The 26,997-nt window shown below is 43.6% G+C and overlaps 1 protein-coding gene across 1 annotated transcript in view; it reads right to left on the bottom strand.

The window, feature by feature from the left end:
• LOC107115253 overlaps nucleotides 1-22,462 on the bottom strand; it is a 53,464-nt gene extending 31,002 nt beyond the window's left edge. Inside the window, exons 1-12 of the mRNA XM_015416911.1 lie at nucleotides 22,367-22,462; nucleotides 18,199-18,282; nucleotides 17,226-17,344; nucleotides 16,973-17,087; nucleotides 13,781-13,867; nucleotides 10,756-10,871; nucleotides 9,465-9,600; nucleotides 7,393-7,493; nucleotides 6,265-6,355; nucleotides 2,407-2,544; nucleotides 1,198-1,478; nucleotides 777-900 (exon numbers count right to left, since the gene is read on the bottom strand). Of these exons, the coding sequence (XP_015272397.1) occupies nucleotides 777-900; nucleotides 1,198-1,478; nucleotides 2,407-2,544; nucleotides 6,265-6,355; nucleotides 7,393-7,493; nucleotides 9,465-9,600; nucleotides 10,756-10,871; nucleotides 13,781-13,867; nucleotides 16,973-17,087; nucleotides 17,226-17,344; nucleotides 18,199-18,282; nucleotides 22,367-22,462 (1,488 nt within the window). The remainder of the gene's footprint in view (nucleotides 1-776; nucleotides 901-1,197; nucleotides 1,479-2,406; nucleotides 2,545-6,264; nucleotides 6,356-7,392; nucleotides 7,494-9,464; nucleotides 9,601-10,755; nucleotides 10,872-13,780; nucleotides 13,868-16,972; nucleotides 17,088-17,225; nucleotides 17,345-18,198; nucleotides 18,283-22,366) is intronic.
• Nucleotides 22,463-26,997: the final 4,535 nt, after the last annotated feature.

Here is a 26,997-nt window from a genome sequence, read left to right as displayed (position 1 = left end):
ATATTCTGGCATTCCAAATGTAACTGGGGGTTTTCAGGAGAAACCCCCCCCCCAACCCCCAAAAATCCCGGATATATTTAGGAATTACTGGCAAACCCAGAACAACAGCTGAGGGGCTGGAGCAGATTGCTTCTGCCACTCAGCTGTTTTTGGGCTTTCTTCTGCAGACCCTTTAAATATTTAAAGGGACAGCAGAGGACAGCCTGCAAAACAGCGGAGGGGGGAGCACTCTCCCCACCAGCTCAGCTGGAACTCTTTTGGGCTGTTCAACCAAAATGCCAAAGAGAGCCTGAAGGGAGCGAGCTCCCCCTCACACACACAGGATCAGTTGCTTGGTGGGCTCTGTTGGGCAGCCTGGTTTAAACCGGGCTTCCCCACAGAGCCCCAGCAGATCCTGCGGGGGGAGTTCTTCCAGCAGGATTGGCTGCTTTACAAGCTGTTCAGTCTAAAGGGACCACCCAAAAGAGCCCCAGCTGAGCCACCTCTCAGTTGTTTTTTTGTGGCTTTGGTACTTCTTTTCCTCTCTGTATTTTTTGGTTCGGGTCTATTGGACCTGAAAAAATTCAGGATTTCCGAATAATCCCAGATCTGAGTACTTTACTGGTATTGGGATCTGGGTTTTTTGGGGGGAATCTCGAAATTTTTTCACATCCAATAGACCTGAACTGAAAAATACAGAGAGAGAGAAAATGCATATCCCTAGTCACCATGATTCTGGCAGAAGGGAGCTTCCCTCCTTGGATTTTGCCTACCATCTAACTCTTTTTTCTTCTCACCAGTGTGTTGCTCCTCTGACTGAGCATCTCTTCCCGCTGCACATTCTGTAAGAATTCAGATAAAACCAGGGAATCATGCAGCTCTGATGCCTGGCGCTGAAGAGCCTCTTGAACACAGGTCAACCTGGTAGGAAAAACATATGGATCTAAGTAGCCATCTGTCCCACAGCAGAGGAGAAAGTGTCATCTAAGACTGTTCAGTTGATTCCATAAGACAGGAAGTCTGTCCAGGACAGAGGATAAATATTCAGCCGTGAGTATACCCTTATTAAAACACCCTAATTCTCCACCTCTCTTTCCTAGCTGCCCCCATCCCATTCTTCCCAAACCACGTTCTCCCTGGAGAAATGTGGTCTCATTCTCCACTTCTGGGACTCCCGGTTTCTTAATCTGATTCCTGTGCTCCACACAGAACACTCACCCACCCCGGTTCTTAGAACTCACTTTTCTTTCACTTCTTTCCATTTTTCTCTGTTTCATTGCAGCTGCTGTGTGTTCCGAGGAGGGTCCCATCTGTATTTCCTCCTGCAGTGCTCGAAGCTTAATGCTCCATGCCCTAACCTGGTTTTCCAGACTGTCAATCTTTTGCAGGTTCTCATGAAGGTTATCAAGGCTCTTCATAGTTGTTGGCTCCGAGATCAGGTCTGTCACGGTTCTGAGCCAGCATTCAGCCTCTTCTAGCTCCGCAACCAGCCGCAGGGCCTACAAACAGTAAGGTGTAATTCAGGCAAGGCAGTCACACATGGCCTGAGTATTGTCCCTGCGACTGAAGATGCTCTGCAGGAGGAAGAGAGAGTACCCTAAGTGCAAGGGTTAAGTTTCTGTGTGGAAGAAAAAGGGAACTCTCACATCAGAACTGAGCTGATTCAGGCTTTTCTAAACTTTATACTGAATGCCACACGACAGCCTGAACTGACTGCACTGCGAACAGGAATACAGCAGGTGTCCCCAAACCTGTTGAGCCTGTGGGCACCTTTGGAATTCCGACACAGCGTGGTGGGTGCAGCCACAAAAATAGCTGCTGCAGGAGGCAGAACCAGCCATAAAATGGCTACCACAGCTTCATTTTAAAAAATGTGCGCAGACAATCAACTTTCTGGTGGGCAGAAAAGGTGTTGGTGGGCACCATGCAGGGGACCCCTGGAATACAGGTTTCCTCAGAAGACACCTCATGAGCGATGCAATACAAACCTTTAAAGATGTTAGAGCCTCTTGCTTGTGCATGAAACTACACATTAGCTGAAACACACAACTTCTGTCAAAAATGGAAGCTGCGTGTCCCCCCCCCTCTTTGTAACATCTAGTATAACTTAGTTTGTGTTGTAACAACAAAACACTGTGTGTTTTTCTTTGCGCTACTCCCCAATACTGTTTGCTTCTGGCAGAACAAAGTCTGAGTCCAGTGGCACCTTTAAGACCAACAAAGTTTTATTCAAGGTATAAGCTTTTGTGTGCGTGCACAATTGTTCTACGGCTTCAGACCCACACGGCTACCCACCTGGATCTATGTTTTTGGTAGAGTCAGGAAACACAGTGTCATGACATCACAGTATATATGACACGTTATACTACATATGTAGAAGAGAAGGGGGAAAGAAAGTCATTGCTTTCAGCAGCAACTCTCACTCACTGTATCAATCTCCCTCAGGGCCGCACCATTCTCTTGATGCCTTCTCCTCAGGTCTGCCCAGAGATCCTCCAGCTCCTCAAGGGCATCTTCCATTTGCGGACTCCATCGATGGCCAGTATGCAGCAACTGCTGTAGTTCCTAAAGAGTAGACACAGGTACCACTGAGCCATGTGAAAGTGTGATGTAGCCTTGTACTGAGCCCATCTAGCCCCGTCTACGCTAACAAGCTCTTCAGCAGAGTCCCCTCCCAGTGCCCTGTTAGCCAAGAACATGCCATGAACTAAACATTAGATCTTTTGCATGTCAGTCATGTGCTCCATGACTGAGCTACAGCTCCCACCAGCCTATTCTGCTTCTCTCTTAGAAGTCGAGCTGATTGTCACTGAGGGGGAGAGCTGCCCTTATCCAACTGAAAAGGACTTATTTATTTAGATATCTTTACTTCACTCTCCTTCCCGATAAGGACCCAAAGCAGCTTCTGATGTAGTTCTCCTCTCCTCCATTTTATCATCACAACAGCAGCACTTCAAGGTAGGTTAGGTTGAGAGAGAGAGAGATAAAGTGACTGGCCCAAGGTCTCCTAGTGAGTTTCCATGCCAGAATGGAGATTTGAACCTTGGTCTACTAGATCATAGGCTGCCACTTTAACCTCTACACTGCGCTGGCTCTTACATATCACTGACCGAAATCCACAAGAAGGTTCTCCTTATCCCATCTCATGTTCCTGACTACTCATAATAGTCCTCCTTGCATGAACGGTGCAAACTGAAAATCTCTTTAATTCTATTATCTTGGCTCAGATACCTGGGTGCTTAAAACTTAAGATTCCCTATTAACACAAGATGAAAACTAATTAACGGAATATTTTAGTTTGGACTTCTAGTTATTTTGAAGCATTCAGGATACTTAATTCAGTCAGCCAAAAGGACTGTGACATTCTTGTCCAAGAACAGAGGCAGTTTTCTGGCCCAGTAGTGTGAGGGTGTCAGACCTCTTGTCTCTGGCCAGATCTAGGTGGCTTGTCTGCCTAAGAAAGTTGCCACTTTCTCTGGCAATCCATAAACTAGAACTCTTCACGGAAATGGCCCAGTATGCAGTATATTGAGGGGACAAGGATGTATTTTGCCATGCCACCCCCCACCTCTTTCTAAACTGTTCTGGTTTCACCTAGAATATTTTCTTCCTCTGTTTTCTTACCAGAAAGTCGTTGGCCATTTTTAGAGATGCTGCTTAAAGTAGATCTCTATATAACTAGAACATGAACCTGACAATGCTCAGTTTAAGAATGCATATTCCATTTAAAATTGGTGCTTTCACTTTGTTTGGACACATCTATGAACAAAGCAAGAGATCCTGTGAGGCACTTTTAAGTGTCATGCAAGAAAAACATTGCACTATGGGCCGTACAAGGTTTCAGCCTTGTTTCCATTAAGTCTTCATTTAGATGGCCTTTCTCTATTCACTCCCACTCCTGCCTTGGATGTGTGATCAGTGCATTTCTGTCATTCACTGCACATGAAATGTTGTTTCAAGCCATTTACAGAACAAACGATGTGAGATGGCAGAAAGATGGGGAAAGGGCAGAGACACCCAATCTGATTGCCTTACAGTCTGATGGCACAGTGGCACACTTAGAGAAATATTGACTCACTCACACACTGAAAGCTTTTAGAACCACTATTCAAGCCAATTCAGCTCCCCATCAAGGTGGGCTTGACAGAATACTCTGTCATAGTCACATTCCTCCTGAAAAAAATAAGATTCTAGCAACATCAGCCTCTAACTATTGAAACTTTCTCCCTCACACGACTCCTGGCTTGTACTATTTGTACCAATTTCTGCTGCTTGATATTTTAGATTACATAACTAAGATTGCCTTCAACACACCGTCTCCTCACCACACAAGTTCCCTTTCTTTTCTTATCTGAAGGAGTTCTCAGTGTCTGGGAACTCCCACCACCACCCTGGCAACCAATCAGGAAACTGCTCATTGAGCTCATCTCAAATCCCTTCTCTTCTCCAAGCTCAGGAGATTCAAATCCATTGTCCTTCAATCTCATCTCCTTTATCTGAAGCTGTCAACATTTTCCAATTTGAGCTCAGGATCCAATTCTTGTTGAAGACTACTCTGCGTGGTTCAGTCTTGCTCCTCATGACCAATTCTATGTGCTTTTCGCCTGGATTTCTACCTGGATTTTACTTTTGGACTTTTACCTTGGTTTGCTTGGTTCCCTTGCTCTGGGCTATGGAAGCATCCTCAGGGAACTCCATTTTAGAATTGTTTTAACCTAAATTGACTTATTGTAAATTATGTACTGATTTTATGTAAGCTGCCCTGAGCCGGCCTTGGCTGGGAGGGTGGGGTAAAAATCCAATAAATAAATAAATAAAATAAATAAATGACTCTCAACTTTGTGTACCAGCTTCCTTGTTGTTGTTCAGTCACACAGTCGAGTCCGACTCTTTGCGACCCCATGGACCAGATCCCGCCAGGCCCTCCTGTCTTCCGCTGTCCTCTGAAGCTTGCTCAATTCCATGTTCGTTGCATCTATGACACTGTCTAACCATCTCATCCTTTGCCGTCCCCGTCTTCTTTGACCTTCAATCTTTCCCAGCATCAGGGTCTTCTCCAGTGAGTGCTCCCTTCTCATTGGGTTACCAAAGTATTTGAGCTTCATAACCGGCTGCTTTCCTTGTTGCTCCTTCTCCCCAATCCCCTCTCTCAATATGATGCACAATGCACGTAGGCATTTGGAATATCTGCATTTATTGTGGGAATTCTAGTATTCTAACTATATAAGAACATTTGATATATCATCCTCAATAAATCATCTCTGTTTTCCTAAATATAATTTTTTTCTTTGCAGACTTGCCCAGAGTCTCATCACTTTGTCACAGATTCCTAAAATACAGTGTGGTGGTTTAAACTCATATTTGGATATGTTTTATTTTGTTGGCTCCTAAGTCAGCATACGTTGGCTCCTAAGTCAGCAGTGCCTGCTAGGACAGGTAGAAGAAGAAGAAGAGTTGGTTTTTACACCCTGCTTTTCTCTACCCGAAGGAGTCCTGGAGTGGCTTGCAATCGCTTTTCCCTTCCTCTCCCCACAATAGGCACCTTGTGAGGTAGGTAGGGATGAAAGAGTTCCGAGAGAACTGTGACTGGCTCAAGGTCACCCATGTGGAGGAGTGGGGAATCCAACCCGGTTCTCCAGATTAGAGTCTGCCTCTGCTAACCACTACACCATGCTGGTGCTTTCCTATGTTTGACTATTTTGGTTTGTGACTAGGATCGCATCTGGAAGAGGGCTGATTCGCACATTACATGTGTCTACTCTACACATGTACAGGTACAATAGCAGCCTACCGATATCACACTATCATATGTCTGCCTATCAGGACTACAGAAAGAACTGGGAGAGTATCCCACCCAACAAGCCCTATGCCCAGCGGAGGTCATTTGCACTGCCAGAGCTCAGTTGAGGGTAAAGGGTCTGAGAGAGCCAAGCTGTAGGGCTACACATGGGGTGGGGTGGGGGTCTGCCCTTCTCACCCACCCTACTTAGTATATTTAAACAAAAGGAAATGTCACCACCATGTCTAGTTTGGCCATGTCTGGTATTGATATCAGGAGGGCCAGACAGTCTTCAACCTGAATACGCCCTGCTGAGCAACGCTAAGAAAACTGTCATTGCTACAACAGTAAAGATAACAATACGAGTCACAGTACAAGAGACTTACAGTGCAATCCTATCCCTACTCCTATCTAAACCTATTGAAATCAATGGGTTTAGACTGGAGTAGCTCTGCACAGGATTGCATTTTCAGAATTTCACCAGGGTTTGTGCAGAGGGATATTACCACGTCAGCAGTCTGGCAGAAGCCCTGAAAGTGGGCCTTTTGCTGGGGTGGGTCCTTCAGTGCGTTCGGCTGTTTGGAAAGCTTCCTCCTCCTGCAGTAGAGAGAGAATATGGGGAAGGTGGTACATTCTGGCTCATCAGTCAATGACAAGACCAAGCATGCATGTGTGAAACAACCATTAGGAATCAAACCTTGCTGAGCATTCATTTTATCGGACATCACCTCATTGGTAATGCATTTTTGAATGGAGGCAGTCCCTATGTTCGGCTATGAGCCACTGAATGGGGGGAACATGCATTTTGAATCAGACTTCAAGTAAGACAAGTTCATTCACACTTTCAGTATTGTGGATCTTCTCCGCTTTCTGCTCCCCCAGCATTTCCAACTCACCCAAAGAAAAGTTGATTCCTGGGGTTGTGTGAAACTCGTATAGAGTAATAGCTATATAGCTTGGTGGGCTACAGTGAGAAGTCCAGAAACCCATGTAGCCATTAGTATAACAGGTCCCAGAACCCCAGAAGTCAGCTGAGAGGAGGGGAAAGTGGGGAACACCACAAATGTCAGTGCCTTCTGCTGACGGATCACTGGATCCAACCCACAGCCTCATAGGCTCTATCACATAGCACCACTCTGGGTGGGGGGGTTGGTATTTTTGCATTTATTTGTGTGTGCGTGCCTGTGCCTGGAAGTCATGGTGACCTCTGGTGGTTCCTATTGGGGCACGGAGGACATTCAGAGAAGTGGCTTGATAGGCTGCCTCTGTCCTCCCGACCCTGGTATTCTTTGGAGGTCTCCCATCCAAGTACTCGCCAGAGTCAGCCCTGCTTAGCTTCCGAGATCTGATGAGATCAGGCTTGCCTGGGCTATCCGAGTCAGGGCTCACTGTTGTTTTTTCAATGGTACTCCCAGAGTGTACCCACAGGCAGGGGTTGGGTTCCCAGGCCTGACCTAATTCTAAGGAGGAGCCCCTTTGCTGGGAGTTAGGTAGACATTTTAGCCTGCATGGACCTGTTGCTAAGCATCGAAGCAGATCCCATGAAGCAACCTGGACCCTTCCACAGCCACTTCCCCCAGTATTCTTTTTTCGTTAGAACTCTTCTCCTAGGACAGTGTTGTGTGTGCCAGTACCTCTTGCTGTCATTGTGAACGGACTCTCTTCCTGCTAAAGCTGGCGCCCCTTCCAGGCCTCTTGCACGCTCTGCCACACTTCCTAGGACGTTCTTCGGCACCTAGGGCAAGACAGTCCTTGCTCAGAATGCTGCTAGTAAGGTAAGTGAGGTCTGTTGGCACGAGGCAGGACCATCTCCCCACCTTATTGAGTCAATTTCTGGGGATATGCCTTCATCCACCACTACTGCTACACAGACACTGCAAAGAGTTTATCAGTAGTCTGCTCTAGATTATATAACAACATTTTATTCTAGCATGAAATTAAAAAAAATGGGAGGGGGGAATGACACTCTGAACAACTCTGACCGCTTGGAATGCAGGGTCTTGATTGTGGGATCCTTGAGGGACGAGAGCACAATGAGAATGTGTATTTGTGTTAGGGTGATTGAAAAAGAAGACAGACTTGAGGCCAAGCGTTTGGAACCATGGCGAAAACATTTTGCACTCTTGCCAGGGGCAACCTAGTTAGGGGGTGGCATGCAGGAGGTAGGAGGGTCATCCCCTCTTCTCTCCATACGGCTTCAAGCTACAAACTTATTATGTTAGGCTGAGACCTGGACAAAAGGCCCAGGCTGGCCTGAAATCTGTTCTGGGAGGCAAGTAAAGCAACTGGGGAAACTAAATGGGCCATTGCCTAGCAACCAGCACAGCTCTTCTCTACTGCGCACAGGTGACTCAACAACAGTGCAATGACAATTGAGGCACTTACACTCCTTTACTCAATGGCTAAACTGTCCTTGCTGGCTCGGGGCTCTTTATCCTCATCCAATTGTCAGCCGCTATAGAGGCTTGTTTTGTCTGTTCCAGAAGCCTGGCCGCTGGTTCTGGCCTAACAAGACAAAGGCCCCTTCCACACAGGGACAATTCTCTGAGTAGCTCTCATTGCCACTGCAAATGCAGAGTCTTTCACAGTGGCAACACAACATCCAAACAGCAGTTTTCCCTGCATTTTTCTTCCTCAGGCCTCTGTAACTGCCATTCCGCCCCCCCATACCACTACACAGCTTTTTCAAGCTTAAAACAAAACAAACAAAAAAAGAGAATTCCTTGATCACTACAGTGCAATAATGATTTACTGCCACAATCAACTAGACCCTCTGACCTCCCTTTTATTGTTATTCTTATTTATTTTATTTGTACCCCTCCCTACCCCACAAGCAGGGTTATCTTCATCCAATTGTAAGCAGAAGGATGCAGCTATAGACGCTTGTTTAAAAGACACTCGTTAAAAGGAAATCTCTAGTTGTTTTCATTATGGAGATATAACTGGTATATTTTCTCCCTTACAGCTCTACACGAAAAGAGGTAGAGACTATTTTCAAAAACTAAAGTTGGGAATCACGGGTCAGTAGATCTTGGCAAGGAATGGTGGATGCAAGGGCTGAGGGCAGGAAAATGACGTCAGCATGGGTGGAACCTTCAAAAATCCGCATGGCATGCAAAGACGCTTTTGACTGCAATCTTTCCAAAAAGATCATATCAAACCAGGTATGGGAAATTCTGCATCAAACCAGGGAAAAACTCAGAAGATTGATAATTAGGTAACACTGTCATATTGATTTTCCCAAAAACCTGCTGCAGTTGGGATGCCAGACTGGAGCAAAGCCTTCATACAGAAACAACTGTAGGATTATCATCTCATTGCTCAACTGTAAAATATATCAGAGATCTAAATTTCTCTTAACAGTGCTTTGTGGGGGGTGCTTTGGATGGAGGCCATAGGGTCAAGAAAGAAGTTGAAAACAGTTTTTTAACCTTTTCACCCACATAATTTCTCTAATGCAAAGTCATTTCTCTTCCCACGATAAGGAAAAACTTACTTTTTCTCCCAGATTACCACATACAGAGTTACTGTTAATGGAAGAGGGAGATCCAGTCATATAACATAGCCCTGAGATTAATCAGTCAGTCTGCACCTTGGATTCACAGCATAAACTATGCCTTGCAAAGACGGAATGCGGGTTTAAATAGGCTGATTATTAATGTATGGTGCCCAAGAGATCTGATGTACAACAGAGGTCTTTGCTTACTCCCCATCCTGAGACTCTCCCTGATTTTTCTTCAGCTTCTCTCCCTGCACCGTTTGTAGCGATGGCCTTAACTTTCTCAGGACCTGGAGGATCAGTCGACTGTCTTGTCAAAGCCAATAAGGGGGGCTTTTCACTCCTAAGAGATGAGAATGAGAGGAGGTAAGTGAAAACAAAAACAAAGGAATAAAGCAGCTATGATGAGGCGTAGGAAAGAGATCTTAAATTAAGGACAGGCTCCTCTTTACTTCCCATGTAACTTTGTCCCAACTGGCAGAGAGGGAGAGGGAGAGGGAGAGGGAGAGGGAGAGAGAGAGAGGGAGAGAGAGAGATGTAACTTTGTCCCAACTGGCAGAGAGGGAGAGGGAAGGGAGAGAGAGAGAGGGAGAGAGAGGGAGAGAGAGAGAGAGAGAGAGAGAGAGAGAGAGAGAGAGAGAGAGAGAGCGCGCATATGAACAAACATGAAGCTGCCTTGTATTGCATCAAGGTCAGTGCTGCCTATTCAGGCAGGCAATGGTTCTTCAGGGTCTCAGGCAGAGGTTTTTCACATCACCTGCTTGCCTGGTCCTTTCAATTGGAGATGCCAGGGAATGAACCTGAGTCCTTCTACATGCAAAGCAGATGCTCTAACCACTGAGCCACAGCCTCTCTGCAGCCCTTTTAAAAAAAACTACAGTACTTTCAGAATACCTACAGAGGAAGATCTATGTTAATCTTTTGTATATTGTGTTCTGAAATGTAAAGATTTCCCTTGCTCGAAAGCCAGTCGAATCCGACTCTAGGGTCGCGGTGCTCATCTCCGTTACAAAGCCGAAGAGCCAGCGCTGTCCGAAGACGTTTCCGTGGTCATGTGGCCGGCATGACTAAACACCAAGGCGCACGGAACGCTGTTACCTTCCCACCGAAGTGGTACCTATTTATCTACTTGCAATTTCTTGCTTTCGAACTGTTAGGTTGGCTAGGTTCTGAAATACTGAAGCATTAACATTTTTAAAAGTTTCCACCATTTTTTCTACTGCGTTTAAATTAATTAACAGCAGGCTGACTTGCAGAAATCTAGCCACACTGGCAACACAGGTGAGGCTGTTCTGGACACTTTGCTTTTTTAATTTCTGCATCAAACCCTCCTGTTAAAGGCACAGTAAAAAAAAAGAAGACAACAACAATCATACATTTATCGTTACCATTACTAACCACAGAAGAAGTTCTTATACAAATTTTGGGTAAATGGAGTTTATATCCAGCTTAGAATCCACTTCTTGCAGACAAACAAGCATGAGGCATTCAACAGTACCTCAGCAGCTGCTGGAGCTGGGCCCAGCTCTCCTTGACATCTTGGTGCTTGAGAGAGACTCGTGCTATCAGGCTGGGATGCAGGCTAGTCAGCTGGGACACAGTGACATCTAGCATCTGGAAAGACAGAAAACGCACCCAGTGAGGAGTTCACCTCGTCATCAAGCACAGATTAAGCCGGAACAACCTCTGACCATCCAGCTAAGCATACCCAACCTACAATATGTATTGTCACATGCTTGACAATCCTCCCCTGGTTTGAGGTCCTAGGTTGCCAGCAACCAGTGGTCCGTCTAGACCAGCATCCTGTCTCATACAGTGGCCAACTAGTACCTCTAGACAGCCAACAACAGGGCATAGAGGCCAAGGCCTTCCCCTGATGTTGCCTCCTGGCACTGGGATTCAGAGGTTTATTGCCTCTGAACGTGGAAGTTCCCCTCAGTCACCATGGCTAGTAGCCATTGATAAACTTACCCTCCATGAATCTAATCCCCTTTTAAAGCTGTTTATCCCTGTGGCCATCACTACATCCTCTGGCAGCGAGTTCCACATTTTTAATCACTCTCTGTGTAAAGTAGTATTTCCTTTTGTCAATCCTGTACTGCCCATTAGTTTAATTGGATGCCCTTGAGTGCTAGTATTTTGGGAGAGGGAGAAAAATGTCTCTTTGTCAACTCTTTCCACCTCATGCATAATTTTATAAATCTCTCATGTCCCCCTTTAGTCATCTCTTTTCTAAACTGAAAGTCCCACACTCGTCAGCCTTTCCTCATAGGGAAGGTGCTCCAACCCCTTGATCCTCTTGGTGGCCTCCTCTGTACTTTTTCCAGCTCTGCAATGTCCTTTTGGAGATATACAGGGACCAGAACCATACACAGTATTTCAAATGAGGCCACACCATAGATCTATACAGATGCGTAACAATATCAGCCATTTTATTCTCAATTCCTTTCCTAATAATCCCTAACATAGAGTTTGCCTTTTTCGCTGCTGCAGCACACTGGGTTTACACTTTCATCAAGCTATCCACTTACAACCCCAAGATCCTTTTCCCTTTCAGTTTCAGCAAGTTCAGGACCCCATTAGCCTATACCTGAAGTTGGGATTTTTTTCTCCCAATGTGCATCATCTTACATTTACCACCAATGAACTTCATTTGCCACATTGTCACCCACTCACCCAATTTGTGGAGGTCCCCTTGGAGCTCTTCACAGTCAGCCTTGGTTTTCACCATCCTGAATCATTTTGTATCATCTGCAAACTTGGCCACTACACTACTCACCCCCATTTCCAGATCACTGATGAATAAATTAAATAGTGAGAACTGTCCAATGACTCCTACTCTTTGCTTCCTGTCATTTAACCAGTTTTTAATCCATAAGAGAAACCATCCTGCTAAGTTCACTCAGAAGTTTTTGGTGAGGCCTTTTGAAAGTCCATGCATACAATATCTACTGGGTCACCACTGTCTACATGCTTGTTTACTTTCTGAAAGAACTCTCGAAGGTTGGTGAGGCAGGACTTCTCTTTGCAGAAGCCATGCTGATTTTCCCTCAACAGACTCTGTCCCTCTCTGTGCCTAGGAATTCTATCTTTGATTTCAGTTTCTACTAATTTGCCTGGGACAGACATTAGGTGACTGGCCTGTAATTTCCTGGTTCCCCTCTGGATCCTTTTTTAAAAACTGGTGTCACATTTGCTGCTCTCCAGTCTTTTGTTACAGCTGCTGAATTTAGTGATAGGTTTAGTAGATCAACTATGTCACATCTGAGTTCCTTAAGAACTTTTGGGTGTATGCCATCAGGACCTGAAGACTTATCGGTTTTTAATTTCCCCAGTAGGTCTAGAATTTCATCTCTGGTCACCTCAATTTCTCAATTTCTTCAGTTCTTCAGACTCCCTTCCTGGAAATAGGGGCTGTGGCATGGGTATGTGTTCCACACTTTCCATAGTAAACACAGAAACAAAAAAGTCATTGAGCTTCTCTGCCATCTCCCCAACTTCCCTTAGCAATCCCTTGATTCCTGCGTCATCCAAAGTCCCCACTGCTTCTCTGGTTGGTTTCCTGCTCTGGATATATTTTTAAAAATGTTTATTGTTTGTCTTGATGCTTTTAGCAACCTGCTTTTTTGCATGCCTAATTATTCACTTATATTTCTTTTGCCAGAGCCTGTGGTCCGTCCTGTTCAATTCATTGGGGGAGACCTTCCACTTTTTAAAAGATGCCTCTTTACTTTTTATAGCTCCCTTGACTTGCATTGTTAACCACGCAGGCCTTCTTTTAGACTTGGCAATGCCTATCCTCACCTCTGGGATGCTTCATTTAGTGTGGTTTTAAATACTTGCAACCATCCTCTAGGGATCTGTCTTGTGTTTCCCCTTCAGCTTCCTTTTTACTATTCCCCTCACTTGTGTAAAGTTCCCTCTTTTGAAATCGAATGTTACCGTTTTGGACTTTAGGGGTAACTTTCCATGAATCTGAATGCTGAACTTGATAGCATTGTGGCCACTGTTTCCAAATGGTGTAACATCCTCTACATCTCTCACAAGGTCTTGAGACCCGCTCAGAACCAAGTCCAAGATCGTTTATTCTTTACCTGATGGGCTACCTCATAGAGCTCGTAGACTATGTTCAAGCTAGTGGGTTACAAGCCATGCATATCTGATTTAGACTCAAAACTAAAGTGTTGGTTTGGCCCTTCAGGTACCAATGAATGACAACAAAGGGTCAGAGCTCAGCAGATGCTGCCAAATGCCTATCTCCTAAGTCAAGAACACTATTGTAAACTCGGGATACAGCTTGTCTTGTAGCATAGGGCAAAAGGCAGATACCAGATACTTTAACTGGATACAACTTTGACCTCAGATCATCTCATGTAATTTACAGTCATAGGCTGAACATCTGCTGTCTAAACTTATGAATGAGAGGAGTCCAGAGAAAGACGGGCCAAAGGATCTCAAACAATGACTCCCCCCCCCCCTGCTATCTTCATGACTTTGCTGGGTGGGGGCTGACTGCTACTTACCATGACCTGGCTGGCAATGTCCCTAACATCTAGGTCCAGGCTGGGCTCAGATTCTCTTTGCTTCCCTGCTCCACAGAGACCCCTCCACTACAACGAAGGAATAGAAACTGATCACAGAAAGGCAAGGGCCACATGGCTTTGGTAGCATCTGCCACCCACACTTACAACCTATAGTAACCCTAGACAAAGCATTCTAGGATCCCAAAAAATGTATAGCTATTTTAACGACTCTTGATTTATTTGAGAAACATGGATACTCTGCATTTTTATATGTTCATGAATGTACACAAGGTGGTTACATTGTCACAAGCCAATCAACGCACAAAATTTAAACTCAAAAATCATCACTAGAAGCAGCCCCAAGGCCTTATCTTCCTCTGTCTCTAAAAGACAAACATAATTTATTTCATCTCCCACCAGAAGGAGAAAAGGGGAGAGAGCCAAATGAATGGGTCTAGGAAGGAAGTACCCAAATTTGGCACCACCACCATAAGCCTTTGTTCATAGTTGTTGTCTGCCTTACTTCAGATGGATGGGTTATCTGTATGAAGATCTCAGCATATGGAAAGGTTCATATGGGAGAAGGCAGCCATTGAGATATCTTGAGTCCTGGGTAGTTTAGGACTAAAAATCAGCACAAGCATCTTGAATTATGTTCAGAAACCAACTAGAAAACCGGGGAAGACCTTTCAGCAGCACAGTGATGAGCTCAGAGTAGCGAGGTCTGATTAACGATCTGACTGCTGCATTCTAGACTTCCAGTTTGTGTTGTTGGGACACCCCCCACACACCCATATGAAGCCCTGGCAGGACAGCAGTTTAGAAAATGGCAAACATGTTTTAATGCTGAACAATTTATGTAATTTCACTATATTCATCTTTTTAATGGATTGCTAGTGTTATCAGGCAACTTTACAAGGAATACATTAAAAAACTGAAACTATGGACTTCTACTTCATAGAAACAAGGAAAATAACAGCATAGCCAAAGATGTGCATCCATGTAACAATATATGACTATGAAAAAATTAAACAACTTTTCAAACACTCTCAAGAATTAAGAGCTATTGGAGAACATTCCACTATGTGATAAAACCCCTATACCCTTCAGTGAAAAGAACCAAGAACCTACCAGATCAGTTAGTTAACAATAATTCAATTTCACTATCTAAAATTTACAGTCTGTAATCTGCAAGCTTTGCCTGAAGCAGGGCTCTCTCTATTGGTCATATTCCACTACATCAAGAACACAATTTTCACTAAAACAAGTGAAAATACACTATATATTCTCAAAGATTTTGCCATAAATTCCTCATCCTGCATCTGATACATAGATATAGTAATAAATCCCATAAGGAAAACCTAGAGGATCCTAAAAGTACATGTAGGAGAACACAAGAGCAATATTATTCATAACAGAACAGGAGCACCTTTGGTCAAGCATTACTAAGAGAAGTTCCTGTTCAAATTTGGGGCAATAAAGCAAAGAAAAACTGTTACTTAAAACACTTTTATCACCTGGGTTCTTAGACTGAACACTCTAGTGACAAAAGTGAGCTTGGAATGTCACCCCTTTCTATAAAAGGCATTGATTCAGAACAGTGATTCACCATGATTCACAGCCTTACTTCCATGATCCTCTGAAGGGCCAAGTAGGAAAGAGCACTAAATAATGTAATGACAAGACTGCAGCTCACCTTTTGTAGAACAGACATTCCATTTACTATGCAGCCAAACACACTGCTATTCAGTAATCATGTATTAACAATTTAAACTATCTACTTATTGCAATTCAAATAGTTTTGAATATTGTGGTCCACAAATTCTTATGAAATTTACCAAGACAGTAGCAAGCAGCTGCATTTTGCATTATGTGGGTATATGGAACACATTCTCACAATTTTTACTACTTTTAAACAGGAAAAAACTCCCTGCTTCATGGATTTGCCATTATCAAATTATTAGAACCCACAAATGCTTTGAAAGATGTTTTAGATAATATGTTTACAATACAGAGGTTTTCAGTGAATACATACTTAAAAAAATATTTTATTTTGCTTTTAATTCCCATAATACAAGTTTATACAAAACATCGTAACAAAGGAAGGAATAACATTTAAACTAATTTATCAAAGATAACCTACAACGTCCATTAAAGCCTGAAGTCTTCCTATTGAATATGGTAACGGACACATGTGGGATAGAAGGAAGGAGTCTATTGTTAACAGCCGCTAGAATGTGTTATGCTAAATATTGGAAAACTGAGAAAATCCCTGATAAATTAGAAATATTTCAGAAATGGTTCGAAGTTGCAGAAATGGATAAGTTGTCGAATTTACTAAACGGGAAAGATGAAGAAAAAATTAATAAAAAATGGGGAAAATTACTTAAATATAAAATTAAACAAACGGGTTAGGGACAACGCAGGTATTATTTTGGAGGAATTATTATGGCTGTTTGCTCATCTGTATAAATATATCTGACAGTTTATGTTTTGCTGGGTGTGGGTAATGGGATAAAAACTCAATAAAAATACTTAAAAAAAAAAACAACCTACAATATGCCCAGATTTGATTGATTTCTAATATATCTATTGTCCTATCTTTATAGTCCATTTGGGGATGTTCCCACAAACTTAATTCTACATTCCGAAAATATATCATTATACAATTCATACATCTTTTGTTTTTCTTACCCCCCCCTTAACCCCAAATTAATTTTTTCAATTGCTATTAATTATTATTTATCAATTTATTTCTTTACACTTCTAATGTATAATTTTATTATGTAACTATTGCAATTAAAGGAGAGCAAGAATTACTGCTGAACACCAAAATTACTGCTGAACACCAAAAGGTTTTTAGTAAATACATACTTAAATGCTTTGATTTTTCTTGACATGAAAGATAGTTTGACATTAGTTTTGTGCATTGATCTGCTCTTTTTACATCTGAGCTTTTCAGTACTCCCCGGTCTCCCCCCTTTCACAGTACCTTGGCATATGTGCATTCATACAGAGGCATATGTGCATTTATCCTTATTCATACCTAAGATCATAGATAATTTTGGCTTCCACATGCCTCTTGGTTTTGTTGGACCCAGTATATCAGAATGCACAACTAGTATGGACGATCCAGTGTTGCTCTTCCCCAGATCAATTAACTGTAGTACATACTAATAACTCACTAAGTACCTTTGCACGGATGGCCTCTAGGAGCACATCTGCTTGCTGGAGGAAGGCAGCAGCCTCTAGAGCCAGCTGCAGCATCTCATGATGCTCCTTCAGTGTCCCTTGGAGACGCAGCCACCTGCAAGGAGAAAGGGTAGATAGCAGGAAAGCAGGCAGGCAGCCTCAGTAAATCAATCCAAAAAAGGAACACGGTCACAATATCCCAGCACACCCTAACACAAGCCACGTGCCACCCACCAGCTACAGCGCCACTCACATTTTATTGATGTGCTTGCGCCGAGCCACAATGTTCCTGCTCTCACTCTTCCCTTGCTTCTCGAGCTTGTGAGCAAGACTGTTCATCTCCTCATGCAGGACCTGGAATTGCTGCTCCTCCTGGGTCAAATGAGAAGAGCAGAAATAAAGAGTTTGAACTTACTTTCCGTTAAAGGCATGGTGAATAAAGGGAACCTCAATGACAAGAGGTGGTGAACCTCTGAAACCCGCTGCCGGGAGGCAACACCAGTGGAAGGCCTTGGCCTCTGTGTCCTTTTTGTTGCCCTGAATGGCTGCTCTGCGAAACTGTATGCTGGACTCGATGGACCACTGGTCTGATGCAGAAGGGCTCCTCTTTGGTTCTTATATTCTTACTTACTCTTACAACAGCTGTGAGTCAGGCCAGTATTGTCATCCCCAACTGCATATGCAGGGAGAGGCTGAGAGAGCAGTGGCTTGTTCGAGTTGAGATCTTATTCAGGGACTTTGCAGCTCACATTTTTAGCCTTTTCCAAGAGGATCACCCAACACCCACTTGTGTAAATATGCAGTTTCAAATCATGAGAAGAACACTTGGACATTTCTTCTGCTTTAGCACATGCACAATGACAGCCTGAGAGCAAAGGAGGGTCTCGTGACACTGGGAAGACTGAGACTGCCTCATGGGAGCATTCTGCTGCCATCACAGCTAAAACCAGGGAACGTATTTAGTATATCTCTCAAAGCGAATGTTGGGGGACTCCATACTCAGCAACATAACACCATTCAACTCTGCATGCAGGCAGCAGGTCAGTGCAGAACGTGATGGACTGTCCTGGGCTACACGTCCGTAAGCGTGAATGCCTTGCAGATCTTTCTTTCTCTTGTAGTCTGTCAAGTCAATCTGCAACCACCCCAGGCACGCAGCACTGTCTAGAAACAGCCATCAGCACACAGTACAGAGCCCTACAAGCCAGTTCTTCATCAGTCCTCACCTGTTTTAAATCAAGGATCCGCCGGGTGAGCTGGATCTTGTCTGCATTCTCATGCAGCAGAGCCGCCAGCAAAGGTTTCTCTTCCTAGAAGATACAACAAACATGGTTTAGAATGAGAGGCCCCGGAAGTTACAATAGCAAGTTCAACTGCATATATTTTGCAGCAAAAAAGGACACAAGAATTCCACTTATATAATAAGGAGTAGAAATGATATAACTCATATAAACTTTCCTTCTAAGATTGTTTTGATGATTTTTTGTTTCTTTCCAGGATGAAGGATTTCTTAAGAATTTGAATTCTTAACATATAAACTTTCTTATACTGTTTTGATGATTTTTGTTTCTTTTCAGGATTAAGGATTTCTTAAGAATTTGAATTCTTTTAAATCAGGAAACAGCACAGAAAAGCAGAAGGATGGAAGTTGCCGAGAACGCTGGACTAGAACCAATGGGTTGAAATTAAATCAAAAGAGTTTTCGGCGAATCATTAGGAAGAACTTCCTGACACAGCAGTTCCTCAGTGGGACAGGCTTCCCCGGGAGGTGGTGGGCTCTCCTTCTTTGGAGGCTTTCAAACAGAGGCTAGATGGCCATCTAACAGCAATGCTGATTGTGTGAACGTAGGCAGATCATGAGAAGGGAGGGCAGGAAGGGTTGCATCAGTGCTTGGCTCTTGTGGCCCTTTCTTACATGCTCAGGTAAATGCTGATCACCACTTTGGCGTCAGGAAGCAATTTTCTCCAGGCCAGTTTGGGCAGGGATCCTGAAGGGTTTTTTTTTGCCATCTTCTGGGCATGGAGCAGGGGTCACTAGGGGTGTGGGGGGAAGTAGTTGTGGATATCCTGCATTGTGCAAGGGGTTGGACTAGATGACCCTGGAGGTGCCTTCCAACTCTTATGATTCTATGATTCATTGACAGCCAAATTAGTGAGGGGAAAGGACAAATGGGGCAGCGGGCTCTAGAGGGCACTGAAGCTCTGCTCCCTCACTGTTGAAAGTCTCACATCACTCTCCTCTGCTTCTGGAACTTTATCCTTTCAATCTTCTCTCCATAACCATATTATCTCTGCCTCAGTTGTGAAGTGTTGCCCTCTCCGGAGTTCAAACCTAATGTATTTGTGATGCTGAGTTCTGGCCTTGTAATTTGGCCAAGAATCTTTAGATTACTGCTGTCCCATTAAATGTTTTTGTGGCTTTTCTGTTTTGGTTTGTATTGCCATTATTTTCGGCATCTGCCTACACTTTCCAACAACTACTTTTCATTGCAATCCTAAGCAAACTTACACCCTTCTAATTCCATTGATTCTATTAATTCCATTCCATTGGTTTAGAAGGGTGCAACTCTGAGGAGGATTGTCCTGTCTGTTGCAGCATCTTAGTATCAACCTTTGCCATTTCAGTTCCACTGATAGTATGTAGCTCAGTTTTTAGACTCCTGTTGAGATTTGCTTTTTATATTTTTGTATTATTTTATTTTTGGTGGAAACTCTATCAGATATTTTTATTGAGACTCTGATGTACTTTGAAAACAGAAATGAGTAAAATTTCACTGTATCTTAAAGTGCAAACATTCAGGTTCTATGAAGGATATCAGGAACTTGTTGCACAGCTATCTTGAAGATGCATGGGACACAGTCATAACGTAGGTACCTAAGGTACAAGCAGGGTTCTCTTCCTTTAAGATCTTAGGGGCAAATTCTTCCTTGCTCAGTGCTTTGACCGATAGGCCAGATTAGCCATGAGATCAATGCAAATGACATTGTCTAGTTCCATACTGGAATCTGATGTAACTGTCTGAAAGGTCTCAGGGATGCATGGGACCTTCCTGAGAGTTTTATGCAAATATTACCAAAATTCATTTTGCTTCTTTTATTCACCTAAGTAAGAATCTCCAAATCTGCCCCAACGGTTTCACTTAGTAGCAACTTATTTATTTACAGGTTTTACCTTTCTCCCCACTGGGGACCGAAACCAGCTTCCATCATTCTCCTCTCTTCCAATTTACCCTCACAACAACTGGGTGAGCTAGGTTAGGCTGAGTGTGTGACTGACCCAAAGTCACTCAGGGAGCTTCCATGGCAGAGTAGAGATTCAACCCTGGGTACGACATTCTAACCAACCTCTACACCACATTGGCTCTCCAGTCTTAAGTCTCCCAACATATAGAGGTGGAAGGATGACCCATATCCCCCTGAGAAATTTTGATACCTTACAAAATTATTTTTTCCTTTCCTCAACATTCCTGGAGCCTCTACCTTGAAATTCTGCTTTAGGTGAAATTAGGTGGCAACTCCTCTCCAAATGTTGGACTTGATTGTTATTGTTATTATTACTAACTTCTTTCATAGCCTGCCCTTCTCACTGAGTCTCTGGGCAGATTACAAACTAGGAAAAGCAGTTCGATTAGATAGCAAAGACCTCTAATAAACAATGCAGCAGAATTAGGCTTACAGAACTGGAAAAACAACACAAATGAATACTGGTTTAAGACATGACATACCATGAAAGAATCCTTCAACCTCATTGCTCAAGGGCAAATATAGTGTCATTTAAAGGAAAAGGTGAAGTACGAGCATTTTAATGTAAAATAAAATAAGTAAGTGGCCCAATAGGACAAGCAGAATGGCTGCTGATGTTGCAATGGGAAGGAAGGACTGTACTTCTTGCCTTCAGCTACATCTATAGTTAGCACCAGCACATAAGAGAACAAACATGGATCAGTACAGAATCCCAAGTGACCTCAGTATAATAAACTGCTGACCTTCAACTGAGGGTGTGCTTACAAACAACATACAGGGTACCCACCTAGTGGGGCACAAACAGTGAGCTTTTGACTCATGCATCCTCTCCCACACACGGCCTCCCACCATTGATATTATCTGTAATGAGAACTGAGGGCCACTGGCACAGTCATAGTTTGCACTGCCATGCTACATGCCCGCCCCCTGGTTTGTGAGAACTGGGGTGTGCTTGTCAAGAGGAGGCTACCCAAGTCCAAGGCTGTTGCCCTTATGGAAAACTTTGGTGCCTAAGCTATTCTTGAGTGGGAGTGGACTGAACCAGGAGTTGCTCACCCATCTACGGCATCGTTGGGAAACAAACACATTAGAGAAGTTGGATTTACAACCAGTTCATCTTTGGAACCATTCTTACCCTTTAGAACTGAGATGTTCTCCTCTTCTTGTTATAACTTATTGTGCTGTCTGGTGAGAAAGGGCTAGCTGTGGACAAAAGGTCTGTTCCCAGGGGAAAAACTAACAGAGACATGTCGCCATGGCAAAAAGTAACTTTGTCTACCAGTGAATACTATGTGCTTATCTGTCAGTTTATCTTGTCTGAATCCAGTGGTGTCCCCCTCTCTCTTTCTCTTGAACAATGGGCTTACAGTTTTAAACTTACTTTTACCAGTTTTATTGCTGCTGGGTTCAAATGTGCCATTATATTATTCCATTATATGTTATTGTTGGATTTTATATTTGCTGACTGTCATCCCAGGGATGCAACAGTTGATAGGTGGCATATAAAGTCCATCAATCAAACAAACAAACAAAGAGCAACTTCAACCCCAGAGCATTTTCCTTTCTGTTTCGGTCATGTCCCCATCCTGTGCAGCCCTGCAAAAGCCTTCTGAACTCTACATGCCCTTCCCTTTTCCAATTGCAGGATACTTCAGTTACTCATAATGAAATTATGTATTCTGGAATGGCAAGAATCTGTTAGAAGAAACTTAAGGGCACTTTAGCCAGCCGCCTGCAATAAGGGCAAGATCACCAGCCACTCATGCAAGAGTGATGAAACAACACACACACACACACACACACACACACACACACACACACACAAGTCTTCAGGGTCTCTAACAAGATTGGCCAGGAAAAAAGTTCTTCTCCAACTCCAAATATGGTTATCATTAAGACTCTGCTAAAAATCCATCCACGGAATCAGCCTGACAGAAACTTGGAGGGAGAGGAGGGGTGCAACCCTTACGATGGTCCCCAACACCCCATTAAAGAGAGAAAAAACAGGCTCATTCTTGGGAAGAAAAACTCTTTCTGGTTCCAGTGGGCCATCACTGAGTGACCAGAATAAAAATCAAATCTCTTACTTTAGCCAGGCTCAAGACACAATGGATCCCATTATCTCCAGCCTAATTCATCCTTAACACGTACCTTCCGCCTGATCCAAGCTTCCAGTTGCTCAGCTTTTTGGTTGAACTCTTGTAGGTTTCGCAGCCCACCTGCTGCTTTGCTCTGATTTGCTGCCATCTGCTTCAGCAGCTGCCACTGCTCTCGCAGAGTCTGCAGCTGTCTCCTCATTGTCTCTGCACTGGGAGTGGACTGAACCAGAAGTTGCTCACCCATCTACAGCGTTGTTGGGAAAGAAACACATTAGAGAGAAGTTGGATTTACAATCAGTCCACCTTATCGAAGCACTGACAGGGAATTGCATGTATAAAATGAGGAAAACAAAGAGATCCATCTACAGGTGGCCACATCTGACCAGCTACAGGACAGTGAAAAATCAGTTCCATACCCAGAGTTCAGTACTTTCCCCTTGGAGTGACTTGAGCCTAAGAGGTTAGAAAGGGCTTGGGGTTTGTCCAGAGACTTTGACATACCTGGTTTAGTTTGATCATTGTGTTCTCAAAGTCCTTCATATCTCTTTGCAAAGTTTGAGCCACTCGCTCCCATTCCTGAATACTGCAACCATCCTTCAGGTCCCGGAGTTTCATTTGCACCCACTTCTCAGCCTGCAACACAGAGAAAAAGGCCATTACACTGCACAGGGTATCTGCCCTTCCCATTCAAAGTGTTGGGAAGCAGAATTTTTTTCTTGCTTCCCCTCATTATCCTTATGCATTGGCGCACCTCCCAGGCTTTTCTCTGACCTTTTTCAAACCTGCTTTGCTCTGAAGTTTTAGGAAAGACTGCAGTAAAGCCTGGATAGCTACTGTGTGGGTAGGAAAATTAGGATTTTCTCACCCACGTAACAGCCATTTTTACTGAACTTGTCCCTGCGGCAACCATTTTCTCGCCACCTTGCTACCCGGGGGGGGGGGGCGCTTCTTAATGTTTTTAAAGATCAACACTAGAATATTGTTATATCAATATACCATTGTAACAATTGATGTTACAGGTACTGTGAATTCCCATCTTTGTTTAAGGAAAAAAAGTATCTAATCTCTTCCTTTGTGGCAATATAAGGGGAAATGGCATATCTCTGCAATGGAGGGGGTTAGAGCCTTGCTTTTTTTCTTAAATGAAGTTGGAGATTCACAGAATTTGATACATATATTGTTACAATACTAGAGCGCTGACCTGGATAGCCCAGGCTAGCCTGATCCCATCAGATCTTGGAAACTAAGCAGGGCTGGCCTTGATTAGTATTTGGGTGGGTGACCTCCAAGGAATACCAGGGCTGAGACTCAGAGGCAGGACAATGCAAACCACCTCTGAAATGTCTCTTGCTTTAAAAAAGAAATCTAGCTCGCCACCTACTGGTGTATAATGCTAAAAGACCTAGAATTTCTGGCTGCCAGACAATCTTAGGATCTCCTGGCTATTCTGCACACAATGCTTTACAATAATAATAATAATAATAATAATACTCTAGTGCTTTTTCTTTTTTGAATTTTTTTACAAAAGCTTGGTAGCTGGAGACCGGTAGCTTGGAAATCTGCCCTGTGGAAGCCCCACTGCTGCTGCACTACACCTGCAACTGCTCTACTAACAGGGAAACCACCAAAGATATGATAGAAATCAGTAAGACAAAGCACTCAGTGTTCCGCAGCTGTTAAGGAAGGAGATGAAACACCAGCCTAGGGTAGCTCAAGGGTAGTATCAAAATTAGGAGTGTTGTTAACACAGTGATTAGAATGTCCCTGTGTTATCCTCACAATGCTGTGTGGGAAGTTAGGCTAAGAGAGAGTGACTGGCCCAAGGACTCCCAGGAAGCTTCCATAGCAGAATGTGGATCTGAGATCAGACCCTCCTTGTCCTAGACAAACACTCTGAATACTGTGCCACATTGGCTCTCAAGTGGCGACACTATATCGAGAACAACTAGCCCTCTTTCATGGGGCTGGGGACCTTATTCTATGTTCCCTTTCCCTCAAAGGGGGGGGGGAGATATTAGATATTTCTGTGGACTGACCCTCTCCTGTGGCTTTTTATACTAGAAAGGGGCTGCCAAGGATGATCTCACACCATAACAACAGCTTCTCTCTAGCCAAAGAGCCTCATCTCCTTCCGTCTGCATGTCCCTCTTGCTCTTAACAGAGGAAAGACCTCTGGCAATGAAACACTGCTCTCCTTTTCTATTGTAGTTCTGGAAATAAAAGCAGGACATGGCCTTTTGCTTCCCTGCTCTACAGACATCTATGATGTTGAAGCCAATCTCTTCTTTTGCTGAAGAGGAAGATTTACCTGCACCACGTCACAGCTGAACTGGGCTACAAGAGAGCTCCGCTGAGAAAGGTTTGCCAGCCCTGTGTTGCTCTGGATGTAGGGCTTCAACCCCACTACCCCACCTTCCTCTGTGCTCTTGACAATCTGTTTCCAGGGAGCTGAAGCAGCACATCCTGCAATCTAGGGAAGACGGAGAAGGAATGTTAACTTGCTCAGACTGAGCAAGAAGCAGAAATGTCTTTACTGATGATCTTTAGTACCAACACTGGATCTGGCTCAGGTTACAAAATGATTCCACTGGAGCCTTAGTTTCCCAGTCCTAAACTTTTGGGTTGCTGTGAAGTTATAAACATTAGCATAGGAAAACACAGATTTATTTATTTATTTATTATTTCAGTTTGTATCCCGCCTTGTCACAGAACTGGCTCAAGGCAGCTAACAACATTAAAAACACTAAAACAATAAATACATTAAAATACAATGGAGAATAAATGCAACTGCCCAAGCAACTAAACAGTACTAATGATAATGATGATGATGGCGGCGTGCAATATACAAACAGCAGCAATAACCAGCCAATGTTTCGTGCGGGCCGAAATGTATTCCAGCGGCGCATTCGTCAGTGGCGCTTTCACCAGTGGCCCATTCATCATCATCAGCTCCTAATCAAAGACCTGGTGAAAGAGTTCTGTTTTGCAGGCCCCACGGAACTGTAAAAGGTCCCGCAGAGCCCTGATATTATCTGGGAGCTCATTCCACCAGCGTGGAGCCACCACTGAAAAGGCCCTGGCTCTAGTAGCAGCCAACTTGATGTCTCTCGGGCCAGGAAGAGTCAGGCGATTCTGTGTTCCTGACCTCAGTGCTCTCTGGGGCACATGTGGGGAAAGACAGTCCCTCAAGTAGGCAGGCCCCTGACCATATAGTGCTTTAAAGGTCAAAACCAGCACCTTGAAACGGATCCGGGAAGCTATTGGCAGCCAGTGCGATGCCTTCAGCGCAGGTTGGATATGGTCTCGTATAGAGAGACCCATCAGCAGCCCGGCCGCCGCATTTTGCACTAGCTGCAGCTTCCGGATCTGAGACAAGGGCAGCCCCATGTAGAGAGCGTTGCAGTAGTCTAATCTCGAGGTGACCATAGCATGAATCACTGTTGTTGTTTTGTTTTTTAAAGAATATAACTATTAATTTACTTTACAGGTATTTAACTTCAAGTGCTATGTAAAATACTTAACCAAAATCAATTAAGTTGTCAGACGAAACAAAGGGAGCAGTGCAATAAAATTCAATTAATTTACCAAATCAGTATATAAATTAATTAGAGCTTAAAATGTCTGTTGGAGAATCAGGGTGAAATGTGGAGTCTGGAGTCTGTAAATTGATTTACACTAACTATATTCTCATTAAAAATTCTTATTATAAATATATAATCAACAAACAAACAGTCCCACCCACACCAAAACTCTTAATTTAAAACAGTATATATAAGTGCTTGGTTTATATAACCCTTGAGTTCAAACTACTATCCCAGTATATATGCAGTTATCTTCCTGTCCAGTACTTAATACAACTAATAGCAGGGATCACAAATATCCTTTTAAGCCTGTTTCTTCAAAGCAGGTGTAATTTTCTGTCAAGCACCAGCAGCCTGAAAACCCCCTAACTCAGAATTCAGGAACAGCTTATGTATGTCAGTACCCAGGTGCGTCTGCTTTTCTTTCAGTGACGTATGCTGTAGATGTAGAAACTGTGCACTATAAATTTACAGAGTACTATAATGAATAAAACGTATGTGTTTGCAAAATAAAAATAAAAAAAGGAACAACAAAAGGAAATATCAAACCTCCAGACCATCTCTGTCGAACGCCAACCTTCCCCTTCTTCAGGGAACCGGCAGCGGTCTCTTGAAATAAGGAGCAACTGAACTCTGAAGCCCCCCCACCCCAGTTATATTACTACACCTAAAAACCAACTTGTCTAAACATCTTATAATAACTATAACACTATATAAACTTTATTTTATTGGGCCAATTAAGCCTCTTTACGGTCCTTTTACGACGAGCCCCTTGCTTGGGCTAAATCAGTACGATCCGTCGGCGTCAGTTCAGGAGGTGGTGCTGGGTAAAACGCTTCCCTGGGCCATATTTTATTGCTTTTTTCTGGGGAATCTGAGGAATGGTGTCTGCGTTTCCCTGAGCGCTTACTAATATCCATGGGCTCCAACAATTTCAAAGCATCCAAGAGCTTGTAGCCCGAGTCCTCATCATACGCCTGCAGAGTTTTCGCCTGGTAATTGACCAGGAGGTTCCCCGATGGCAGCCAATGGTAACATACATTTTCTTGTTGGAGGCGGGAAGTTGTGGGCTTCAGGGATCGTCTTATTTTTAAGGCCTCCT

This window comes from Gekko japonicus, unplaced genomic scaffold (genome assembly GCF_001447785.1).
Source record: "Gekko japonicus isolate JY-2015 unplaced genomic scaffold, Gekko_japonicus_V1.1 scaffold342, whole genome shotgun sequence".
Taxonomy (NCBI): domain Eukaryota; kingdom Metazoa; phylum Chordata; class Lepidosauria; order Squamata; family Gekkonidae; genus Gekko; species Gekko japonicus.
This window is presented reverse-complemented; position numbering and strand designations above follow the sequence as displayed.